Raw genomic sequence first — 20,391 nt, 5'->3', positions numbered from 1 at the left:
GCAGTCAGGAAGCCAGGTGGCTGGTGGGCCAGTCCCCACCAATACACCCAGGCCTTGAATCCCATGTGCCCTTGGTAGAACCCTTCCCAATGCCTTTTTGCTTCTTCTTTTTTTTTTTTTTTTTTTTTTTTTTTTTGGTGGGACCGGGGATTGAACCAAGGGGTGAGTTATCAATGAGCTGTATCCCCAACCCTTTTTTTATTTTTTATTTTGAGACAGGACAGGGTCTTGCCAAATTGCTTAGGGCCTCACTAAGTGGTTGAGGCTGGCTTTGAACCTGCAATCTTCCTGCCTCTGCCTCTTGAGCCACTGTGATTACAGGCTGTATCCCACTTCCCTGAATGCCCCAGAATGTTCTCTGGGCTCTCCAACTGGATGGCAGGTTCCTGAGACAGGAGCCCTCCAGGATACAACAGAAGCATGTTTTCTTTAACTATTACTGTCTCCCCACTCTCCCTCCACCCTCCACCCTTATCACAGCAAAGCCAAATACCATGTAAAGTCAGTCCTTGGCATGGAACATGGGTTTAGCCATTCTACATGTACACCAAACAAAGCGAGAACATTCTCCTGAATGCTGCCAACAAATTTCTTGCAATTCCTGTGCCCTAGGTTGTCATTTGAAGGTGTCAGGAGAATAATGACTGGAATACATCAGCAAGTCCAAACATGGGAGCCCTGGGTTCTGATTCCTGGTTCAGAACTTGCTCTATAAAAATCTGTCCCAGTCTGAGCAGGTTCAGAAGCTGAGCCAGGTAAAGTGGCCTTGAATTAGAATGCAAGACACCAGTCAGATGTCCAGAATAATGTCCTGACCATCAAGCTCAAATGCTATATTAAGCAGATGGCTCAGGGACAGACACTCTACCCAGCACACCCCAAGAGCCATCCCTCCCCTATGAACCCACTGTTACTGCCCACGCACACCAGGACTCACAGCCCCATCATTCATCCCTCCCCATGTGGACTCATTACTCCACTGCTCCCCACATCTCCTGGCTCACTTGGGTATGCATCTATTTGCTCGTGTCCTTGACAGGCTCACTTAGCTCCTGAGGCCAGGTCCTATGCTGGGGACTCCTGTGCCAGGGACCCTGATTTGAGTAAGACAGAACTCCAGCCCTGCAGGGGTGCAGGATCTAGAAGGCTGAAATCAGAATGTGGACACACAGGGTTCTCAAAGCCATCCACCCTGCAGCCCAGGCTGATGGACAACTGTCATCTCAGATTGCCCAAGGGGCATGACACAGGAAGCTCAGTCATAGTGATGTGCAGATATTGGAATGTCTTCCTAGAGCAGACGGGAGAGCTTGCACAGAGTGCTTCTATTCTAGTACTTATTTCAGAGACAGAAACACTGAGACCTGGAGTGAGGTAAAGAGGTTCCAGAACTACCCCTGATTCTGGGGAATTCTTCCCTCCAATTGTGCCATGCCTTACCTGGAAGGAGCCCAGCCCCAGCTCAAACACGAGTCTTTCCCTCTTGCTGACGTTCTCTGGGGAGAAGGCGAATACAGTGTAGTGGATTCCAAACAGCGGGATGAGCAGCAGGGTGGACCGGGCCAGCCGTCTGTGGAGAGAAAGTAGCACATGTGCTCCAGAGACTGCCAGGTCTTGGGACCAGAGCCACAGAGGATCCAGTCCCAGCCCCTGGCTCTCCCCCAGGTCCCTGTCAACAGTTCTGCTCAGCATTACATCAGTGCAAGGGACCTGGGAAAGAAGGGAACTGACCAGGGCCCAGGCTTCCAGGACTCCCTGAGCTATTGGAGGGCGGGGCTTCCCCAGTCTGCAAGGCACCCAGTCAACATCCTGCAGAGCCACTAAAAATGTACACACTATTTATAGGACCCCCCTGAGCAATGTGAAAAACCCTTGGGGGTAAATAAATTCAGAGCAAAACACAGGATGGTATTCAGGAGGCGGGGGGCAAAGCAAAGCTTCTCCTGTTCTGGAAGGAAATTCTATGTGCCACAAAAGTTGCTCCTGAAGGCCACAGAGTTTCTGTGTTTCTGAGTCTGAGGTGAGTGGAGGACATTCCCAGAAAGTAACAGGAGTGCTGAACACAGGGAGGGAGGGCATTGGCTGGACCACAGCTGGATTCTAGGAAGGACCTACAGACTCTGGGCATAAACCATCTCTACCCAGGCAGGAAGAAGCTTCTGCCCAGGAAACTGGTTAAAGGGGAGAGAACAATCTTGGCTCCAAGGTGGGACAGACAGGGGAATCACCAGATGTGTGGCCCACTCTCTCCCTGACTCTCAGCCCACCATTGGCTCTCAGGTCAAGAGTGGGGTGGTGACCTGTTCTAAGGGTGCAGAGGCTTAGAGACCCAGGATGAGGACACCAGGCAGCTGTGCTCTCCAGGGAGGAAACTCTCCCAGGAGCTCCCAGGACCCCATCTCCACATGCTCCAGCTTACTGGCTCCCTGTGGGCCTCCCCAAAGAGCCCAGTCCTGTACTGCCGATGTGTTCTGTTCCTCAGCTGTACTCAACCTGGCTCTCTGGAGGGTCAGACCATGCTCTCCCCACAGAGGATGGTTCACAAAAGTGGACATGAAGTTTAGGGTGCCTGTTTGATACAGGGCAACTGTACTCTGTGCTTCTCCTTCCTCCCCATCCCAGACTTTCTAGGAAAGAACATTATATTGAATGTGGAGGCTCCAAACTTCTAGAAAATTGAAACCATGAGATCTGTGCAAGGAAGGTCTTGGTATCTTGGCTTCTGTGAGGAGAAGGCAGGAGGGAGAAGACAGGCAAGGAAGAGGAAGAGACACAGGGAGGGAGGAGGAGGGGCAGCCTGAGAAGACCTGCAGGAAGAAGCAGCTCAGCCCAGAAGGGAAGAGGCCGCTGGAGTGTGGCCAACCTCCTCCCTGCTCACAGCCTGTTCTGCAGGCCCTGAGGGTCCTTAGACCAGAGCAGGACCCACAGGAGCTGAGCAGTCCCTGCTGGGAGTTCAGATGCAGCCCTGAGTAGCCTGTCCTCTCAGCCTTCCTCTTAGAAGGTGCCCCCTGAAGAAGGCAGAGAGGCTCCTCGTTTGTCTGTTATGTCCTGCAGCAAGCACCTCTGGGCTTGGACCTGATGCCCAGAAATGCCTGCTCCATGGAGGAATCCATGGACCACACAGGCACAAGAGCCCAGAGTCCTTAAAGCCAGACATCTGGGCACGTGGGTGCTGCTCATCTCTGGGTGCCCAGAGTCTGGAACCAGAAGGCAGCAGAGGGTGACAGATTAAGAAGAGCCAAGGAAAGGGGCTGGAAATGCAATGTGTGGCCCCCCGGGGGCTTCACTCTGGTCCTGCCTAACAGGCTCACTTTAAAACACATGCCTGTTGAAGGAGCTCGGGAAGGGAGGCTGCCCTGAAACAGGACTGGGGTGCCTGCCTCCCTCCCTCCTGTCTTCCTGTCCTGCAAATGGACAGTTTCCAGGAACTTGGCTTTGTCATCTGAAAAGAGCCCTGGAAACCAAGACGTCAAACCTCTCCAGTGTCAATGGTGGCATGAGATGTGTTGGGTTCATAGTGGGAGAAACAGCAATATTTTATGCAGGGGCTCAGGCTCTTCTCAGGCCCAGAACAGAAGTGGTGGCTGCACGAAGGCATCCCATGGATAGGCCTTGGGCAGCTTCCCTCCCCAGCAACCCTGCAGCAGCCTCAGCAAAGTCAGGGGCTTTAGGCAGGGACCCAGGTGGCTGCACAGGCCCCTTTGGCAGACAGGGCACTGAGGACAGAGGAGAAGACCTCTAAAGCTCAGGGGGGTGGGGCTTGTGGACCTCTGACCTGCCTGGAGGCCCTACAATGGGAACTTAGGATGTAAGCCCCACACTATGATCTGATCACCCAGAGAGACAGTGACACAGGGCATAGCCCTCTGTCCTACTGCCCTGAGAAGACTTCAATAGGCAGAAGAATCCTAAAATGCCAAGAAGAGCCTCCAGTGATTGGAGCTGCATCAACAACAAGGGGCTGCCAAGGAGGCAGTGACACCCCCAGTCCACGTGGACATCCAAATTGAGGCTGACCTGGTCAGAGTCAACCTAAGCACAGTGTTCAAATCCTGGGTTCAAATCCTCACCCTGCCAATAAAGTGGCCCTGAGTGAGTCACATCACCTCTCTGTGCTTCAGTTTTCTCATCTGTAAAATGGGGACAATACAAGGACCCACCTCATAGAGAGGCTGCTGAAACAAATGACTTGCTACCAACTTGCACATCGAGTGCCCTGAATATTGGAGTGAGGGTCTCCTCCTGTGTGCAGGGGTTTGGCCTCGATAAACTAAAGTTCTCACCCTTATTAGAAATAATTTTGCAATCGCAAAGACTGAAGCTCAGAGAAGTGGGGATTTGGGGAAAGGTCACACACAAGGTAGCAACCAAGACTGCAGAGCTTCCTCCTCAGCACCAGCCAAGCCCCCAGAATGCTGCTACCATACTGCAGCTCCGTCCCCACACCTTGCCCTCCCGCCCCAGGAGCACAAGATTACAGAGAAGTCACAAGACATGGGGACAGACGTCAACATGCAACAGCCGGGGATCAGGGCCAGGCTGGGAAGCACAAGGTGGCTCTCCACTCTCCAGCCTGCCGACACGCAAGCTCGAGGCAGCGGCGGCATGCGTCCCCCTCCCCTCCAGGACACCCGGCCACAGCCACGGCCACGCACACTTACAGAGTAATGGTGGACAGTTCTGACATCTTGCAAGAGTGCTGCTGAGCCCGCTGTGGCTTGCAGTAGCATTTCTGCACGCAGCTGCTGGGTGTGACAAGATTAGCACTTCTGTCAGCTGGGGACACCGGGCAAGGAAGAAACTGAGGCAGGACTTAAGGAGGGAGGGCAGAGGAACAGGGGGGTGGAGGCAGGGCCAGGACATTCTTGAGTAGAACAAGGAAGCCTAGGGCCAAGACTCAATCGGCTCTGGACAAAGAAAGGCACGCCCACATGTGTAGGTGTGTGCTTAGTTGCGCACACACCCACAAGCACTCACTGGGACCACCAACGGGTCGATGATCTTAGGGGGGAAGGTGTGTGTTCAGAAGGTGGGATGTGGGCAGGGGCCGAGGCAGGGAGCCCGAGGCTCAGCCCCAAGCTGCTGAGCACACAGTCTTGCTGCAGGTCACTCAGTGAGACAGACAGCTGGAAACTCACACCACAGACCTCATCACACGCTGCCTGGTCTGGGCAGAGTGAGCTCTGAGCTCGGTTGTGTGTGTCACCTTAGGTGTCCTCTGGTCATCCCCTCTATCCCTCTCTCCTCCAGCCCAGGCTGGCTTTCCTCTCAGCGTCAAGAGTGCTATCTACAGAAGACCATGGTCAGACTGAAAGCACCGCTCATCGGTCTAGTCTGGACTTGCACTTTCCACTCTGAGAGTCACTACCTATATGCAGCTATTTGGATTAAAATCAATTAAAACGAAATCAAATTAAAAATCTACCTCCTCAGTTGTCCTAGCCATATCATAAAAGCTCAAGGGCCACATGTAGCCAGGGGTGACCATGCAAACAGCGCAGATGCCAGGCATTTCCCTTGCTGTGGAGAGTTCTGGATAGTGCTGGGGATTCAGTGGGCAGGTGCTGAAGACTGAGAGAATAGCTTTGGAGCACTGCCCCATGTCCTGCAGAAACAGGTGACTTTAAGAAGGTGGGCCCAGAAGCCAGTCTAGCTCTATAGCCTGCTGGGAGGGCACAAGCCTCAGGGTATACATACTCCATCTCTTTCATTCCTTCCTGTTCATGCTTGAGTGGGCACAAGCTGTGGACATTTGTTCTCCTCTCAAGATGAGTCAACAGCTGCATCATCTCACACATAGGAGCAATTCCTTCAAAGCCCATCTCAGGGGCCACACATGTGGCCTTGAGACTCCTAGTACTGGATGGTGAACTGATATATTAAACATGAATCAGATGTTCATGAAGACAGATATTTGGGAGAGGTTAGATCCTTGGCATTCATAGATATGCTCTTTTTGACTCCACCTCTTTGAGTGTAAGTTCGAAGGCACGTGATATGTGGGTTCATGTATGTGATTCTGCTGAGGGAAGAATGTGTATCATGCACTTCTGATGGAATATTACTCAGCCATAAAGAAAAATGAAATTATGGCATTTGCTGGTAAGTAGAAGGAACTGGAGACTATCATGCTAAGTAAGCTAATCCCCAAAAAACCAAAGGCCAAATGTTCTCTCTGATATGCGGATGCTAACACACAATGGGGTGGGGGGGTAGAAGTTCATTGGATTAGACAAAGGGGAATGAAGGGAAGGGGGGAGGATGGTAATAGGAAACACGGTAGAATGAATCAGACATAACTTTCCTCTATTCATAAATGAATATACAACCAGTGTAACTCCACACCTTGTACAACCACAAGAATGGGATACTAATTAGTATAATGAGTTATACTCCATGTATGTGTAACATGTTAAAATACACTCTACTGTCATGTGTATCTAAAAAGAACAATTTTTTTTTTTAAAATGTGTATCATATGCTTCAAAGATGAGCCCAAACCCAGCCTGCTCAGCATCTGTGCTGTGCCTCTGTGGGTTTGTGGTTCTCATTTTATAAATGGCCCCTTTCTGTTCTCATTACTTGCAAGGTGGGTACTGTGAGCCCATTTTTGCAGAAGAGAAATGTGTGGTGTGGTTTGATGCTTTGCTTTCCCCAGACCAGCAGCAACAGGATCCACCTAAGAACTTCTTAGAAATGGCAGACTCTTGGGGCCACCCTGGCCTGCTTAACTCAGGATCTGCTTTTTAATTAGAGTTCCCAGCTATTCATGCATCCAAGTTTTTCATGTGTCCTCAATGAGTGCCCAAAGTCTCCATTACAAATATACAAGAAGACACACAGATGCAAATAAGGACTTTTTTTCTCAATAATTAAAAGGGCTCATTAGGTCATACAGGAATGGTAGTTATTTATTCTATCCTTATTATCTCCCTTGCATGGACTGAAAGGCTGACTGGTCTCCCCTAGATGGCTTGGTCTCCCCTAAATGACCCAGAAACCAAGGTCAGAAGCCAGAGACCCACCCACAGCAGCTGTGCCTGCACCAACACCATCACCCTGAATTCTAAGCTTTGGCTGTTCTCCGAGATCCCTCTTTGTTTAGCTCCAAAGTGTCCCTGATCTTCCTGGACTCCAGATATTTCTACAGTAAACATGGCATCCTCTGATTATTTCCAAGATTTTTTAAAAGTATTCTAAAGACTATTATGTGACAAGTTAGCTGGGACAACGGGGCGTGATGGAGGAAGAGGAGGACAGATGGATGAGCAGTAAAGTGGGGTTGGAGGCTTCTCAGGGGAGGTGGATCTAGGGAAAAGAGAAAAGGCCCCTTTCCCCAAATATGCCCTTCCCCAGACCTTCAAGGACTGTGCAAACGAACTCACTGAAAAGAAGAAAAACAAGACTGCAGCGGGCTGGCCAGAGTCAGGAGCGTGAGAAAGAAAGAGAAGGCAGAATCTCAGGACAATTAGCAAAAAGGGAAAAGGAATTTCATTAGAAGGAAGAGATAAGGCTAGGCAGACTGATGAGATCAGTTCCGAGTTGGCTCCAAGGGAGGACCAGAAACTCAGATGAGGGTGCTGGGTGGGGCTGCCCGGAGAACAACAGCTGCCCGAATCAGAAGGCAGGAGGCCCCGGCTGCAGGTACAGGACCCACTCTGCAAGTCAGGGGGCCCTTGGCTTCCGGACCCGACTCTGCCATGGCTTTGCTGTGTCTGCTGGAAGGTCAAAACCATCCCTGGTCTCAGAACTCAAGGATCCGGCAAAAGGTGTCTACAGTAGCCAAACTCCAAGAGCATTATAGTGGTCTTTGTTTAGAGGCTGCTTGGACTGCAGCCCCAGAAAACACCCAGGTTGCTAGACAGAGACATCTGTGGAGAACCTTTGCAGGCAGAACCCCCATCTTCTTCACCTTTGTGATCCTAGAGATAAATGTGGTGCTGGGCCCTTAGGAGGCTTCAGAATGTGGTGGTCTGAGCCAGACATGCCTCAGTGGGTCTCTTCTGATGCTAAGGTGCTATGTACACCAGCACCCTGCCCAGGCCCTAGGAAGTGCTCCCTAGCACACCAGCACACCAGCTCTGCAGGTCTTGGAAGCTTTCCTGCTCAACACCATGTCTCCCCTCTTCTCTGTGCTCCCTGCCAGCATGGAGAGGTGTTAGATGAGGAGTCAGGCACTCAAGCTCAAAGCTTTGTTCAGCCACTGATGTGTTGGGTGACTCAAGTTATATCATATTCCTTCTTGGGGAATCAGTTTCTGCAAAATGAGGGTAACAATTTTCTGCTGATCAGCCTCTAGCAGAATGGTGAGGAGGGGACACTCCCAGGCAGGGCAGGGCAGGGCAGGGGCAATCTGGAGTGGAAGATGGAGCCCCACGTGAACCAGAAGCCTCTGGCTGTGGGTGAAGGCCCTGGACTGAGTCCCTGGCTGCACAGCGGCCTTGACACAGCAGAATCTATCTTGGGAGGGGAATACCGTCTGCCCTGATGGGGCTGAGGAAGCCCCAAGAGGGGTGCACATAAGCTTTCCCACCCCTACCCTATACCCAAAATGCAGCTTCCAGTGCTCATCTTCTGGCTAGAGGTGACTGGGAATGAAGCCAAGCCATGCTAGAGCGGGGGCCTGAGGCTCTTCCTGTACAGAAGGTGTCTGCCTTGGAAACCTCACCCCTCCCTTTCTGGAACCAGGTAAACTCAGATCTGTAGCCAAAGGCAGGCTGACCCTGCCTGCGGAATGCTCAGCCCTAACTTTAACGCTCAGCCCTAACTCCGGTCTGAGACCAAGCCAATTGTGGACCCATGCTGAGCCCTGACCCAGGCCCTGACTCCATCCCTGGCCATTGCCAAACTCTGATTCCAGCCATTCATTCTACCAGGAGTATCAGGTAGGAGTGTGGGTGGCTCAGCACCACTGGCCCCTGCAGGGGCCCCACACCCCGACAGGTCCTTCTGAGGCTGGGTCAGGAGCGCCGTCTTGGTCTACGTAGGAAAACCCTTTATCATCTGAGCAGCTGGAACCAACCTACAGGAAAGGGAGTGAATGCTGGTCTGAGGGCACAGGCAGGGGGTCCTCTCGGGTTTTCTTGGGGACTCCCAGGCTTAAATTTGTTCTGGAAACAGAGGAAAAAAACCAGAGAGCTGTTGTGGGCAGATATGAAGAGGCTTTGCAGCCCAGCATATATTTCTGGTGCCCCAGAGGATGGGGCACAGTCCTGGCCTCTCCCTCTCCCACCAAGCCCGGTCTTCTCCACCTTCCCCCCAAGCTTCTCCCCTCCTCCCCATGCATACACCTCCCTGCTCACCGCCAGCCCCTCTTCCACACCCTCTAGGCTGGGGATACTTTTTCCTGCAAGGCTGGAGCCTATTAGGAGCCTCTTCATCCAGGAAACCTCATTCTATCAGTTAGTTGGACACCACCTGCCTGGAGGAACGCCCCCCACCCCTTGCACTATAGCTACACCTTGGCTCTATCCTGCAGGACTCATCGCACTAGGAACTAATTCCCTCAGCTTTAAGGTGGGGATTCTGTTACCAATTGCTTACCTAGCCCGCCAGATGCGCTGGGTGTTTGTGAGCATGAAATGTGCACAGGCCAACCTGCAAGTGCTTTAAGTGCTCTGCAGTTCTTAGCAGCATTGTCACTGGGTTATTGCTCATGTTCATGGAAAGGGTGTCCTCGACCCTGGGAACACTCCAACACGTGGCTGGTATCAATGGGATCAAAAGGATTCCTTGTCTAACATCAGCCCACCCACCTGGTTCACAGCCCAGAGGTTTTCATCTTCCAGACTTGAAACTAACAGAGGTTTGGCTTTCTCTAAAAAAAATGATTTATTGAGTAGGCAAGGAGATGCTTTTAGAGAAGGAAACCAACTAGCTGTCTCTTCAAATGTCTTGGATCAACACTTAAATGGATAAGCCGTGTGCTAATGACAAGTGGTCCTCACCTATGCCTTTGTGCTAAGACCGGACTCCACAGCGCCTACAGTGTGGTCAATTTGAAACCCAGGCCCACGATTCTTTCCCATCTGACCCTGGGGGCTCTTGTTGCTTGGGGCAGGATGTCTGAGTCAGCCAGGGTTTGGAGCATCCTTGCTTAGGCTGAGCAGCTGGAACCAAGCAGCCTCTGTGGGTAGACCTGCACAGGCAGAGTGGCCTGCAAACAAGAGGTCCCAGGGGCCTTAGAAGAAGAAATAGATCCTACCAGAAAGGGGAGGAGATGAAGCTGCTCTTGCTCAAATGGGAATGAAGCTGACTTAACTACTGGCCCAGCTACTGTGGATTTCAAATACCAGACGTAAATGTTAGTGGGTGAACCAATTCCCAACCCAGCAGGAGAAACTGAGGCCACACAAGGACATGGTTTCCAACACCACAGGGAGGGGAGGGGAGGAGCAGGGCCCTATTTTGAGACTCCTAAGATAAAAGTCGGAAGGATGTCTCTAGGGCAGGTTGGGTAGTGGCAGAGGGCTGGCCCTAGCAGACTTTATGGCTTTTATCAATGAATAATTTTCCACTATGTAATAGACACATGTAAGTAAGAGCTGGCAAAAACTTATATAAAAAAAAAAAAAGACAGTAAATGGACAGGAAAATAAAAGTTTCTTTTCCAATGTGATGTGATCATCATACCGGCAAAGAAAATATGGTAGATCACCCAGGCCCTGGGCTAGTCCCCAGCTCTCATGGAAAGGGCTTCTCTAAGGGGAAATACCAGGGTGGATAGACAAGCCAAGAACAAGCCTCCCACGAAGCCCCCAAGGAACCTTCAAGAAGGATCTGGGACTTGGCCTCTGAGCAGTCCCTCCCTCTGCCTCTCTCCAGGAGAATGCTGGGGTGCTGTGGAGTCCTCTGCTGCGCCCTCCCTGCGCCTCTCTTTCCCCCGGGCAGCGTCAAGGTTGTGATCTGAGGCTGGGGTCTCTGGTGAAGGTAGGACCAATGATGGCGCAGCTCTTTCTAACCTGCTCTTTTCGAAAGGAACTGAGGAAGCAACACCCTTGGCCTCGACTGTGTCCCCCAGTCAACTGCAGGGGATCACCAACCTTTCTCTTCAGCATGGAAATATCCCCCCGCCCAGCTCAGAGCCCCAGCTGGTCCGGCTCCATTCACAAGGCCAGAAGGGTGAGGGGGCGGATGCCGAGTCTGATTTCAGATAGAGCAAGGCTGGGAGAGCCAGCGGGAAGATGCTATCAGGGACATGACACAAAAACAGCTGTAGGAAGCCAAATGGCCATGAAAGTAGAGAAAGTCTTGGACTCAATGGAAAGAGGCTGCACATGAACCCCAGACACAGAAAGTAATCAGACGTCCCCCTTCTCAGGAAGGAGGGAACTGAGGAAGAGGGATCAGAGAGAGGCAGAGCTGCCCTGAGAGAAAGAACCCCCCTTCCAACACCCAGGCCAGTGAGAATGACCACCTGTGTCACCAGGCACGCCGAGCAAGTTCTACGTGTTGTCCTGGGGGTTGGGCCTATCCAGTGTGCTCACGGGTCTCCCACAGAACCAGCATCCCCACGGGAAACCCAGCTTCTGAACAAGCAAGTCCTGAACTACCTTACGGAATCTGGTGTTTTCCACTTTGATTTTTCTAGTGTTGCACAGGCTCTGTCAGTCTCTTTTTTTTTCCTTATGTGTAATGGCATGCAAATTAGGTTGGCTGAAGCCCAGGAGGGAGGGCAACTATGTTTTAAAGGCTATGTTTCATTCAGGAAGAAATTTTGCCAATGCCCATTATCATATAACCCTATCAGCAAAGCCCAAGCCTTCTCCTGCTGGTGACCTGAGCGCCGGGCCTGTGTGGCTGTTGCAAATGGCCGTGGCATCCACATGGTGGTACTTACAAGTAGATGCTGGACTCGTTGCCTCCCATGTCTGGAGATTGCAGCTTCTGCACAAGGATGACGATGATGCCGATGAAAAGCACAAAGTTAACCTGAGGGCCAAAGAAAAGGCAGGCAGACATGACTCTGGGCAAAGACTTTGTGCACTCCTGCCCCTGTACTGGCTCCTCTTCCCCACGGGTACCTTCCCCAGCTAGTCAAGATCCCCTCTAGACTTCTAATGCAAGATGGCGGTAGGAGAGCGCTAATGTAGCTCCTACCCACCACAGTATCACTGTATTGAAAGAAGAGATGTGAGAAACAGAATTCCATAGGAGTCCCGGAAAATAGGGAAGGGTATCGTGAGTAAGTGGAGAAAATGAGTCATCTCTAGAAGAGAAAAAGAAAGTAGGACCAGGCTGGTGGGAAAGCTACAACTTAAGAGAGAAGAGTCAACTGCAGAGGTGAGAGGTCTTCTCTGGAAAAACTCCAAGATGAGTGTCATGGAATATGGGGAATCTGTGTGGCCATAAGCCTTGCTAATTACAGGACTGCCTGGGAACAGCAATAGCAGTATTTGCCATCAGATACAGATCTTTGACAGAAGCTTTCTAAACAAAGTGGGAAGCTGTGTGTATGTGAGAAAGGAGGAGGAAGGAGAGCAAATAAATAAATGAGGACTGTTCAGGGATGTTTTGGAGATAGCCAAAGCAGCCTTGGAAGAAAAAACAGAGAGCCTCAAGTTAGTCTATTTAAAAAAAAAAGATCATAATTACTGAAAACTAATTAGGCCTTCAAATCAAAAAAAGCTAAGAAAAGATTACCTCAAATGGAACTTATAGAAGAGGGAATTTTATATAGGCAAAAGACATAAGAAAGAAAATAGAAAAAAAAATAGGAGATTTGATCAACAAAAATGACAATTTTTTTTGTTTTTGTTCTTCTTTGTTTTTATAGATCAACTGGAAGAAGCACACACCACACTCTGTCCACCTTGTTCTCTGCTCCATGCCTGTTATCTAATCAGTGCCTGGAATTAGCTCAGCAAATACCTCTAACTGCATGTGTTCATCAATCCAAAAGGAGAAACTACAGTTAGACCAATTTAGGCGTGAGAAAGAGGACAAGACAAGATGGGCAGAATATTTTAAATCGTGAGAGAATACCAAACGAAATGGGAAAATAAAAATTAACAAACACAACTCAAGAAGAGGTAGAGAAATCCGAGTAATCATCTCAGAAGAAATTCAAAAAGTAGTCAAGGTGTCTGCATTCAAAGACATTAGGCCCAGATGATTTTTATGAACTTCTAAGAAACATGTAATTGACATGCTAATTTATTGTTTTAAAGCAAATAATACCTCATAGATTACCTACGAAGTTAACAAAATCCTGCTACAAAAGCCAGGCGAATACAGAAAACACTTTCACAGGCACATAGACATAGAAGACCACAGAATTTACAGAGAGCAAGGCAAAACCTAATATTTGTTATTGACAACAGATTGCGATAAGCTTCCATTAAACCCCTAAAGACTGGTGAATGATTTGGTCACAGAAACATCAGCAAAGGTAGGGGAAATACCAGAAATGATACCTTGCTCATAGAGGGCAATTTTTGCTATCTATGAAAATGTACAATGCACATATCTTTGTCCCAGGAATTCCACTCCTAGAGATTTACTCTAAAGAAATATTCACATATGTTCAAAGAAAGGCACAAATATATATTCCCTTGTTCATAATGAAGTTAGATGGAATACTCTCAATGTTCATCACTATGGGTATGATCACTTCAATACCTCCAAAATGCATTTGATAAAATCCAATATCCATGCTTGAGATATTAAGAATTCATACTAAAACAAGCTAGGAAGAGAAACTTCTCCAGTTCTGTGTAGGGTAATTGCCAAAAGCTAGAGAAAACATCACCCTGTACAGAAACAAGGAATAAAAGGGACACCTACTGAAAAAAGAAGGACAAAGACTATTTTCATTTGCAGATCATGTAATTTCTACCTAGAAAACCCACGTGAACCAACAGAAAAGGGACAAGAACTAATAAAAGAGTTCATAAATGTAACTAAAAAAAATGCACAAAAGACAAGAGCTTCCCTACACTCCACCAGTAACCCATCAGAAAGTAGAAAGAAAGAATGATCCCTAGATCCAATAAAAGACCAAACTGGGAAACACCTTAGAGGTGAGAAAGAGGACAAGACAAGATGGGCCGAATATTTTAAATCGTGAGAGAATACCAAACAAAATGGGAAAATAAAAATTAACAAACACAACTTAAGAAGAGGTAGAAAAATCTGAGTGATCATCTCAAAAGAAATTTAAAAAGTAGTCAAGGTGTCTGCATTCAAAGACATTAGGCCCAGATGAGGAAGAAATCTAAAAAAAGTTTACCAAAATAACTCCAAATAGGTGGAGAATCATGTTACACTCTTGGAGAGAAAGACTCCACCTTTTAAGCAAACCAGTTCTCCAAATTAGCCTATAAATTCAGTGTGATTCCTACACGATCTCAAACATACTTATTTTTATTTTACATTTTGCATCTTGACAAGGATATTCAAAAGTCCACCTGAAGAGTAAATGGGCAAGGAATTTTTGAAGAAAAACAAAATAAGAGGAGAAATCTGCACATCAAATACCAACGCATGCTACAAGGTCTCAGTAACTAGGAAAATGGGGAATCTGCCTAGGGAATAGACAAATAGATTAGCAGCATAAAGTGAAAGTCTGGATCCAAAAATAACATTTCAATAAAAAGGATGCAATAAAAAGAATTGAGAATGTGGAATGTACATCCATTAGAAAGATAAAATTAAATACCATTTCAGGCCAGACAAAAAATTAAATTTCAGCTGGATTAAAGGTGTATACATAACAGTACAATTCACAAAAGTATTACAAAACAGGGAAGAAGCATATTTTTATATCTTAGGTTAGGAAAGGACTCCATAAACAAGAAATAGGGCTCAGAATTTATAAAGCCGGAGGATTCCACTGCAGATCAGCTATGCTGTCTTAGAAACACAACACATATAACAAATGAAGGGTTATTATCCTTCACTGTAATAAATATAATCTGATAGAAAACTGAGCAAAAGAGATAGATGGGAATATTCAGAATTGAAAAAAATATGATTAAATGATCAGAAAAACTGGTCAATTAGCTAACAATATGGAGAAATGTTATGTGAAATTACTATTATCCTCCATAAGAATATGTAAAAATTTAGATGATTGATATTGTACATGCAGACAATGATATGGGGAAATGCACCACCCTTCCAGAGGAAGTGTGAATTGCTAAAGGAATTTTGCAAAACAATTTGGGACCTAAAATTTTAGAGGTACACCCTTTTTGACCTAATCCTCCCATGTTTAGAGACATATCCTAAAGAAATATTTGCAAATGTTTAAAATTATGCACAAAACTATTCTAGTAGCATCTTTCATAATGAAGAAAATGTAGTAAGATACATGTCCACCCCTAGGGGAACAGCTAAATAATTTGTGTGTCTGAGCTATGGACTATAATGCAGTCACAACAAAGAAGAAGGCCAGTTTGTTCAGTGACTCTTTCATGTCCCCTTGTTGTTCATGTGCCATTCCACCCAGGCCCCATCTCTTCTCTTCCTCTTTGTCCCAAGGACACTCACCATTATCGAGCCAACCACAGGGCCTTTGATCACCCACCACAGAGCTGTGCTGTCATTCATATCCCAGCAGCTGAAAGATGGGCAGACAGAGAGAAGAGAAATCACATCCAGGGGTGAGCCCAGATGCCTACAGGACACTGCCCTGGCTAGCTGAGGGTCTGGCCCTTTCTTCCCCTGGAGCTCCCGAAGAGGGGTCAGCTAAAAGGAGAAGTTGCAGAAGCCAGGCCCTGGTTATAGGAATGCCCTTCTTTTGAGCCTTGCTCTTTCCCTCTGCATCCCTGTCGAGACAGGATTTGGGGTCAAAGAGTTGTGGTCACCAGTGGGCTCCTGGGAAAGGTCCCTGTGTCCCTTTCAGACCCAGAACTCTTGAGGCATAAGCTCACCATCACCATCTTCCTACCCTCCCCAGAGGGAGGGCCCAGAGCTGGGCCCAGAGCAAAGAGGGTTCAGACACCTTTCCTATTCTCTTCCCGAGCTGCTGGCTGAGATGTAGCTGACCTGCATGGGGTCTGGGCTCAGGTGGCCCCTGGCCCTGGGCTTCAGTCTGGTCCCAGTGTTGGATGGTTTGCTGGGAAAGTCGAAAGCCACTGAGAACCCATCTGTAGGAATCTATTCTGCTCTGGCCCTGACTCTTGGGCGTGTACTCACCCTGTGTTATCGAAGTAGACCCTCAGTGTAGCCCACACGGTCACACACACAGTTGGGGTCCCTAGGAAAAGAAGAAAAAAGGCCCATAACAGCAGGAAAGCCAGCGTGTCCACTGTTGCCTCAGACTTGGGGCTCCCAGAGGCCACCATACCCCTCACACTTGGAGTTCCTGGGGACTCTGACTGTCCTTCACACCCAGGCTTCCTGGGAGGCCAACATCTCCCCCAGATCTCAGACCACCTTGTCTCTCAGGAAGACTCCTGGGCAGTACTTCTCCCTCCGACAGGGAATTTCCCACAGGCAGGAGGAGAAAGGCAGGGTCCAAGAATGAGCAGTCAGCGTCTGCCTGGGGCAGTACCAAGGTCACACCCGACTGGGAGGCCCGAGGCGTGCAGGCCCAGCCAGGGACCTACCCCAGCCAATGATGGTGTACCAGTAGAAGTATCTCCTCTCAGGAAAGAAGGTCTCCACCAGCAGCGTGAAGAGGTACAGGCCCTCGATGAACAGCCAGAAGTAGTTGGACACAACACAGTAGTGGAAGAAAACCATGACAGCCTTGCATGCCACCTACAGGGACAGCCACCAGGCGAGGAAAGTCGTACTCCCTCTCCGGACCCCATGCGAACCCCTAAAGCCCAGGGGAGCCCCTGAGGACCTTCAGCTCTAGTTATGCTGGGGTGGGGGGGGGGGGCAAACACGCCCAGGATCTGGGACAGTCAACACTCCCGAACTGTGGCGCTGAGATCTGCAGCATCCTCTGGGTCTCAGTCCTAAAGGCCTGCGCTGGCAGGAGAGGGACAGGTAGACAGGCATGGAGTCCACCAGGCCCATCCTGGCCCCTCCTCAGCTCCCACAGGGAAGATGAGCAGGGAGAAGCAGCCAGGGCTACTCCTGGTAAAACAGGGGCCTGGACCCCTCCCAGATGGAAGGGATGCTCACCCTGGCCCCAGAAATCCCTTCTCACTGAGCCCTCTCAGTCAAGGGCTGGACTCCAGACCATTCTTCCCACCTGGTGCCTCCTCCAAATGTGGGGGGCATGAGGAGACACATGGAAAGACCCCTAGCGAACCAGCACGTGGAGCTGACCTTCCTCAAGTACTCTGAGGGACTGAAGACAATTTGGCTAGAAGTGACACTAAGGACATGTTGATTCCTGGGCTTCCATGTGAATGGGGGACAACGCCTTCACCCCAGGAACACACTTGAGGGGCTCAGGCTGAGAAACAAGTCCCAGGTGGTGCAGGGACGGGGACTTCCTGGCAGCAGTGGCCTCGGGTCCTCTGAGCTCACTCACGGTGGAGATGAAGCAGTGGTTGCTGTCCTGCTCGGCGTAGAGGATCCAGTCTTTGATGAAGACAGAAATCGCCCTCAGCATGAAGGACACAAACAGGTTCATGTGGATGAAGTTTCGGGTGCAGTGCAGCTTCCTGCAGGAGCAGGCCAGGGGAGGAGGAGGACTTGACCCCAAGCAAGCAACCCCCAAAGCACTCACACCCTCCATCCTGGGCTCTGCCCTGGACCTGCTCTTGCCATTGTCTCAGTGGGGTCTGCCACCGAGTCTACCTGCTTCTACCCACCTCTCTGATCCTGGCTTCCAGGCCCCTGTAACCTGTGCCCCTTCCCCCTCCTATGGCCTCCCTACCTAGACTGGGAGGGTGAAAGTGAGCAACGCAGGTCTCTTGCCCAGCTTCTGCCTGGCTGTGTGGCCCTGATCAAGTAGGTTGCCCTCTCTGGGATCAGGTTTCCATCTGCTACCCCAGGGGTGAGGGCTGACATCCACAAGGAGGGGGACGGGAGGCACTACTCTCAGCAGAGGTGGGTTGTGTGGGCTCCAGTGTCACTGGAGTCTCACCGGAAGCGACACAGGATGACCATGGCAGTGGTGAGCGTGACGAGGGAGGTGCTGTAGCCAACAGTGTAGAGGGCCTTCACCGACAGGTAGTAATAATCCTAGGGCAGGACACAGGATATGCAGAGATCCACATGGGGCAGGCCCTCCCACCCCCACCCCCAGACCTGCACCCTCTGGGCCTAGCTTCTCCCTGTCTCTCCTAGTAATCTTACCTCCACTCCCCTACTCCCAGGGGAGCTACTTGCTCCACTCTGCAGGGTTACCTTCTGCAGATGTGGCTGGGGGTGTGGTGCAGAGATGGAGCCCTTGCCCAGCATGCACCAGGCCCTGGGTTCCATCCCCAGCACCTGCTCAAAGGAAGAGCACTAACCAGTCCGTATAGACAGCATCCTTTAGTTAGATGTGGGAGGTAGGAGGGGGAGCCCCCATGTGGGGCCCAGAATTAACTCCTCAAGTGCTGGATCCTAGGCAAGACAGTGTCCCCAGAAGGGACAGGAGGTGGGGACTGGAGGATAAGGCAGCATGACAGCTGCTTCTCCACCACAGCAGCTGGCTTGGATACACAGTAGATGCTCATCAGTGTCATCTAGAGACCTGTCTCCTCCACTGTCCCTCCACTTCTGGGGAACAGGGCACAGACACTCACCTGGTCCCCAGTCTCAGTGTCATAGTCGTCAAAGCCACAAGCGTCGAAGTAATGAGGGAAGGGCTCCGACCAGCCATACTCTGTGCAGTTCCGGCTCACCACACCCATGTCTGCAGAGAAGAGAGTACTCAGTGAGGCACAGAATGACTTCAGAGAGCCCCGAGATGCAGATGCAAACATCACTGCTTTAGTAGGAAGCAGAAACCTGTGTGTCCGCTGGAAGACATGGGACAGAGGTCCAAGGAGTCAGTGACAGCTGATGGCCTGCAGCTCAGTCTTTACTGAGAACCATGGGGCTGGGGAAAGCCATCTCTTAGCCAGGGGTAAGGGGACTGAGCCTGTGAGTCCAGCAGCCCTGCAGCTCTCCTTCTGGAATATTCCCAAATACCTGCCAGGAAATGCTCAAGGCTCTGGATCAATGCTTCTCGAAGGTCCATGTGTAGGAGAACCATCCTGAGACTGATCACAAATGCAGATTCCAGTCCCTGCAGCCTCAGGGATTCTCAGCAGGACATCTGAGTGTGTCCAGGAATTGCCTCAGGTGACCAGAAGTGTGTCTTGAGCCCACTCTACAGGTGAACTTTACCCTAGCAGCTGACATTCTGCACCAATGAGACACCTTGCTGAATTAGCAAGGACACCTAACTAGCTTAGGACCTTTCTTAAGACATATACTCCAATCTGGTTTTTGGTTAAGTTTTGCCTTTCAGGGTTTGCTGGTCTATTTCCCATTACTAATGTACTTTAGTTTTTCTTCTGATGGCCTTAAAAGGCCATCTTGTGCGATACCCAGGGGAGGCCAGGGTAAGACACAGCCATTGAGCCATTTGCTAGCTACAAAAAAGCATTCAGCCTGGTTTTCACTATTCGTTGGGCTATATTTTTGCCTCCCATGGTTGCTTGGTTCATTTCTCTCTCCCATCACCAGATGGTCTGTCAGGAACAGCCACAAAGGATCAGGGGAGGTAAGCAGTCCCCTTTCCTCCAGCAAACACCTCGATGTGGCCCCAGAGAGACGTCAGTCCTCAGAATGGCTTCTTGGGAATTACCTGGCCTCTTAGGACACATGGGGATGGTTCTTCCCCTCATAGGACTCAGTGACAAGGGGCACAGGGCACATATTGCTGGAGAGAATTTTCCCCTGTGACCCAGGCCACCAAGGCGGGTGGGCAGTGGTTCAAGGAGACCCATGGCAGGATGCCGAGGCCAAGAGGAGAGACTCCTTCTCTCCCAGCCCACACCCTTGCTGGTTGAGCTGGAAGATGGAAGGCCAGTTCTCTTCACCCAGGAGAGTCAGAAACATCTTTCTTGGGACTTGGAGACATGAGCCTGCAGGGAAGGAGAGTTCTGCCCAGCAGTGGGGAGGGAGAGTCTGGTCTCTGTCACCTCTATCATTTCTCCAGTGCTGAGTTCTGTGGACAGGCTGGGGAGAAACCTGGCAGGCCCAGGCAAAGCCAAAGAGCTCACTTCAATCCCACAGTGTGGTGCCAAGCTGCTCCTCCTTCCAGAAAATGTGCTCAGGCTGCCCCTGGCAATCTCTGGCAACCTCCTTCCAAGTCCCTCTAAATACTTCTTCAGAAAGTCTGACTGTCCCAGGGGAGGCAGGGCCTTGCCCAAGCCCCTCCCCGACCAGGGCTTCATCTCCTCCCTACTCTGCCCTTATCAAGGTGGTGAGAAGAGGAAAGGGAAGTTGTTTTGAAAAACAATTTTTTTTATAAAACTGTCCTGGAGAGAAAAGCCATTTCCTCTCTTT

At 49.9% G+C, this 20,391-nt stretch overlaps 1 protein-coding gene across 6 annotated transcripts in view; it reads right to left on the bottom strand.

Moving 5' to 3' along the window:
* Adcyap1r1 (ADCYAP receptor type I) overlaps positions 1 to 20,391 on the bottom strand; it is a 55,890-nt gene that overhangs the window by 6,305 nt on the left and 29,194 nt on the right. For 5 of the 6 annotated variants that reach the window (XM_076836077.2, XM_076836061.2, XM_076836086.2 and 2 more), the window contains 8 exons: positions 18,639 to 18,748; positions 17,993 to 18,090; positions 17,435 to 17,567; positions 16,554 to 16,707; positions 16,141 to 16,201; positions 15,493 to 15,562; positions 11,840 to 11,931; positions 1,441 to 1,570 (listed from right to left, as the gene is read on the bottom strand). In XM_076836077.2, coding sequence (XP_076692192.1) covers positions 1,441 to 1,570; positions 11,840 to 11,931; positions 15,493 to 15,562; positions 16,141 to 16,201; positions 16,554 to 16,707; positions 17,435 to 17,567; positions 17,993 to 18,090; positions 18,639 to 18,748 — 848 coding nt within the window. Of the gene's footprint in view, positions 1 to 1,440; positions 1,571 to 4,661; positions 4,746 to 9,026; positions 9,111 to 11,839; positions 11,932 to 15,492; positions 15,563 to 16,140; positions 16,202 to 16,553; positions 16,708 to 17,434; positions 17,568 to 17,992; positions 18,091 to 18,638; positions 18,749 to 20,391 lie in introns of all 6 variants that reach the window. The other variant, XM_076836104.2, reaches the window with a different exon arrangement.

Source organism: Callospermophilus lateralis, chromosome 1 (assembly GCF_048772815.1).
Source record: "Callospermophilus lateralis isolate mCalLat2 chromosome 1, mCalLat2.hap1, whole genome shotgun sequence".
Classification (NCBI taxonomy): domain Eukaryota; kingdom Metazoa; phylum Chordata; class Mammalia; order Rodentia; family Sciuridae; genus Callospermophilus; species Callospermophilus lateralis.
Note: the sequence above shows the minus strand (reverse complement) of the source record. Positions and strands in the feature narration are given on the sequence as shown.